The 5,000-nt window shown below is 36.8% G+C and overlaps 1 protein-coding gene across 1 annotated transcript in view; it reads left to right on the top strand.

The window, feature by feature from the left end:
* The window catches only part of LOC106013123 (putative sodium-coupled neutral amino acid transporter 11), a gene marked incomplete at its 3' end in the record, with an annotated part of 17,616 nt that extends 13,316 nt beyond the window's left edge, over positions 1–4,300 (top strand). The window contains 1 exon segment of the mRNA XM_013088033.2: positions 4,159–4,300. Within this exon segment, the coding sequence (XP_012943487.1) occupies positions 4,159–4,300 (142 nt within the window).
* Positions 4,301–5,000: the final 700 nt, after the last annotated feature.

Genomic DNA, 5,000 nt, shown 5'->3' with positions numbered 1-5,000 from the left:
CTTTCCTATCAAACAACTATCGTCTTTATCTCTCCTTCTTTTTTGTGTTTGTTACTCTCTTATAACACCTCTATTCTTCGGCACTTATATGATCTTATTGTGTTGCTAGTGCCGTAAAACTTTTACTAAAACAAACATAAAACATCAAGGAGAAAAAAAACTTTAGATAGACCCGCTCTGTTTTCTAAATATTTACCAACATCCATTTTATCAAATAGGTAACTGAAAGGCTTCCCTGCATTTTGGTCCTTTTGCTTCTATTTATGTGGCACTGTCATCTTGTTCTGCCCTTTTCTGTGTTGTTTGTTCGAAGTACTGCTAGTGTCGTGCCGACTCGCCATCAATTGAAACTCAGTTTTATTCTTGGATTCAGGAGCCGAATGGTAGAAGATCGTTTGACTTATGGTGTACCTCAGACTGATTTACGGATAGAAAGTAGACACGCCTTATCAATCAGATGAACTATTGGTGTAGCTACTTTGTTAAGCCAGCTGTAAAGCTTGTAATTATGAGCTCACACGAATGAGGTTCCTTGTTGTTTTGTGTTGTTTCTGAAGTCCACACGTTTTTCACGTTTCTACCGTCATCTTGATTCTGTTGTATAACCAGAGTTTTAATCTCTGGTTTAACTGTCTGTAAGATCTATTTTACTGAATACACTTGCGTCAGGCCCAGTAAATATCAAACAATTTGAAATCGCCACAATATGCATTGTATAATACAATTAACTAAAGAAAATCCTAAAATACAATCGTTTAGTGATAATGCTCTCAGCTAACACACACACAAAAATTGAAAGCAGGACTATGCGTTCAACTTAATTTCATTTCTGTTCTTTACCTACCTTTCATTTTCTCTGTTTTTATTTTTCTTTCCTTGTGTCTTTCTGTCCCTGTAATGAAGGGGAGTTCCATGTGAAAGTATTCATTTGATAGAATAGTTAAACATCAGATAATAAAAACTGGTGATCGGAGGGCACAGGTGGTAGGTCCTACTTCTTTTGTTTCCCCCCGCTCTCTCTGTTTTACTATTTCCTTGTATTAACTGGCCAGTATTGTATCGATATGTTTCCGATTACTCAAACATAAAAACTAAATAATCAAATCATAAAAGTGTATTATCCTTGGAAAAAATCTAGTGTGCTTCGTAGATATTGCCCCCGAAATATGGTTTGGGTTGCAGGAAACCTGGTATTATCCCGCCCACTGCATTATGTTGTGATCCTATCTGGCATAATCGAGCTAAACAAAGTAAAGGTTGTCTTGTATAGATCTATCTCTGTGCATCCATCATATAATTTATATCCTCAGAGCTTGAATTGCTGTGAGTGCCTCGAGAGTATCGGTTTTTTGAAGTTGTTCGTTTGTTTGTCGTGTTTTTCATTGTTCTTTTTAGGCAAGGCGTAAGGTAACGAGGAAGCAAAAGTTGCTGTGCGCTTCAACAAAATTGATACTGCAAAATCACCTATCGTCTACGATATAATATTATGCTCAGATATGTACAGGCTAATCTTGATAAATGCTACCTCCCTGTTCCTGACTCCTGGCAGAATGACATACACATTGGGAAGGAGACTTTGCGATAATGTCCTATTGTTCATTGTTCAAAACATCTAGACCAAACTGTTTTACTCCCCCCCCCTCCCCCTCCCCCCAGGGCAGTGCTACTGACTGAAGTGTCTTTAGGCCATTCCCAAAGGGGGGATATTAACATATTTTATGCACAGTAGAATTGTAAATGGGCTGATTTATCAATGTGATTCTCATACTATGCCGGAACAGCATAGGGGGAACTGATGCTTTTTCTTTCCTCATTTTGCATATCGTCATTTTTCCTCCTCTTCTTTTGTATGTTTGTCACTCTCTTGTGAACTGCTATTTTCGGGATGCCTTGATAGTCGAAACAGACTGTGTGCTGTTGAGGCTAGAGAGGTGAGCAGAGTAAACATACCTCGTTTAGACTTCTCTGTTGACATCCACCCTTTGGCGCTCATATGACCGTATTATGCAGTTGCTAGTGCCGTAAAGCCTTACTAAAACTAAAAACTATTTTACGTGCTCGGCCACGTTCTTACAACTCTTACGTTCATTATTACAGATTGTAATATGGCACATATTGCGTGATCTGTTTTTAATCTTTTGTAACATTAGTTCTTTCCAATCCTAAAAAAGTATAGTGCAAACTGTTTACCTGGTCATATATATGCTTTTATAAACACGTGTTCCTAAATAAAATTGTAGGACCTTACTGTTTATTTGACAAAAGATCTATTTCAAAACAGTTGTCAGACCCAGTATTTCGAATGGTTGTGTAACCCGTAGAGCCTGATACTTACCACATGGTCTTCAAACGGCTTTTTTGCGTCCTAAATCTAGAGTGTAATATCTCCTTTTGCATCTAGGGATTTTCTAAAAGACGAGTGACGCCAACTGATACTGGGCTATTTTATGTGAGTTTCAAAATGAGCAATGTGAAATTCTGTTACATTTGATAGCCTCAGACCGATAGCTCCTATTATTCGATAACAATATTGAATTTCCGTGGAAGTTTCACGATTCGATACCTAAAAAGCATTCTTTATAAAGAGCTCTTTGGCGCACAATGCATTCCTGATATTTCCCATGAGTATCGTATTGAATTTTCCCAACACGGCTGTCGTTGTTCGAACTGAAAAAATGGAAGAGTTTCAAAAGAAATGTTGATAAAAGCAAAAGAGGTTGCCACAGAACGTGTTCTCGAATATGCCATGATGTTTTCCTGCTAATGGCATTCATATTTCAACATTAAAGTTAAAATTATTGGTCGATGACCACCACTTTTCGTAACATAAACACACTCCCATTTACACTAGGTTTAAAATTGAAATGATATAATATTTCCAATAGTGTTCTTATTGATGCCATCTTGTTAGTGAAGAAGGTGGCAATCTGGCTGTTGCGCATGTGTTTTTAGCAAGATTAAGGTCTTGTTTTTGCCGAACTGTTTTGGGTTGCTGATTGGCGCAAACTGCAGTGGACTACAAATCATTAGCCTAGGTTGGACGTCAAAGGGTTATTTTTGTCTGAATAGAGAGACTGCCAAGTACAGAGTGACAGTAATTATTGTTTTATTTTGATAAGTGTTTTACCGCGTTCGCAACTGCGTGCGGCCATATGAACACGCGGGACACAATAAACATTGCAGTTTGGTAGGAATTAATTTTGAATTTTTGCCCGGTTGGCGGCCGAAGCCTACCGTCAGATTTCGAAGCGGGACGAAGACTGCGAGAGCTGTCTGGCTGTAATACAATTACTTTTTAATTGTCTTATTTGAATCGAAGTAGTTGTCTGGAAAAAAAGGATGAAATAAATAAAGAGAATATCCCGGTAACATTATTATTCAGTTCGAAGCAGAAAGCATTGCTATGGACATTCTGCAAGACATTATTTTTACTGTAGATCGAAATATGCATTCTATTCCAGTACTTATTTTTTAAAACGAAAAAAAAAAGCCAAAGATACTTGCAGCCAATAATATGCATACTAAAAGTCACTTAAATGAAACATAGTGATATGAGGCTACATTTAGAGGAGGAGAAGGGGTTCATTGGCGAATTTGAAACTACGAGGTGTATTTTTGATAACATTACGTCTGAATCGGAATACTAACTTTTATTAGAATTTTATGCTAGTGTAGACGCTATACTGTGGCCTCCACTTATTTTTTCAGTGTTATTATCTCGTACATTTCTTCACTTAGAACTGTGGGGGTTCATGGGCTTACTCACTCTTAACTATAACTATTACCATGGCCATTTCCAAACTTCATTTACATTGCCGCGTAATTTTTCTTTAAATTAGCGGATTTTGTAGGAAATTGGACAAATTTATCAGGATCAAATTCTCAGTCATCGTGTAAGAAATAGAATTACATGATAAATCTATCAGAATCAAATTCCCAGTCTTCTTGTAAGAATAAGAACAACATTGGATAAATCTATCAGAATCCAATTTCTAGTCGTGACATAACAAAATGCGTAACGTTAGATAAATCTATCAGAATCAAATATCCTGTCATCGTGTAAGTAAAAGAAATAGTTCCTTATTATATAAAATTTGGATATCTCGTGCCATTGTAATGCTTTGTCCTTCCTCACGTTGTTGTGTGCAATATTTCCAGACGATGTCGGACATCTCCGAGGCGTCCAGTGTGAGCGACACCCGGGGCTTGATGGAGGAGAAGGATGACGGCAAGCCACGAAGCTCTATACCCATGACGTCTTTCAACTTCATCAACTCCATCATAGGATCAGGCATCATAGGTGAGTATCTCTTGTCTTTTGTCTCGAACCGTAAGTTTGGAAGTGCCTTTTCGAAATATATTGTAGAAAAAAAACTTACATTTTGTAAAATATACTTCAGTTCATTTTCTAGAAAATTACATTAAGACATTAAGAATACGTTTTAAATACACTTGCATTCTGTATATTAGATTATAAACGTCATAGAACTTGCTGTTGACCAGGCTAAACACATGCCATTATGACTGTTATTGTTGTTATTATTATTATCCTCATTATTGCCTTTTTCGTTTATCTGTTTATTTATTTATTCATTTTTTATTTAAGGGAAAAAAGGGGTCAAAATTAAAAGGGTTACACTTTTTTGTCAGCGAATGCTTGTCTGAAACAAATTATATATCTGCATCTTTTGGCACAGTTATAATGTAGGTGATTGTCTTTTAATATCCCTGGGACGAAATGAAAGAAAGGTACTCCATTTTTATCATTTATCTCGAATACAGTTCGACATGATACTGTTGCAAAATTTTCTGTTCAGCCTTCTTCGGTCCTTTATGTCTTTCTTTGTTAATATCCCTGAGGTCTCTCTTTGTTTGCTTTAAACACTACTGTACTGTGATATTATACTTGTTCTTGAAAACAGACAAACGACAGACACACACAGATATATAAACACACATGCAACACGCACACACACAACCACACACACACACACACACAC

This window comes from Aplysia californica, unplaced genomic scaffold (assembly GCF_000002075.1).
Source record: "Aplysia californica isolate F4 #8 unplaced genomic scaffold, AplCal3.0 scaffold00022, whole genome shotgun sequence".
Taxonomy (NCBI): Eukaryota; Metazoa; Mollusca; class Gastropoda; order Aplysiida; family Aplysiidae; genus Aplysia; species Aplysia californica.
This window is presented reverse-complemented; position numbering and strand designations above follow the sequence as displayed.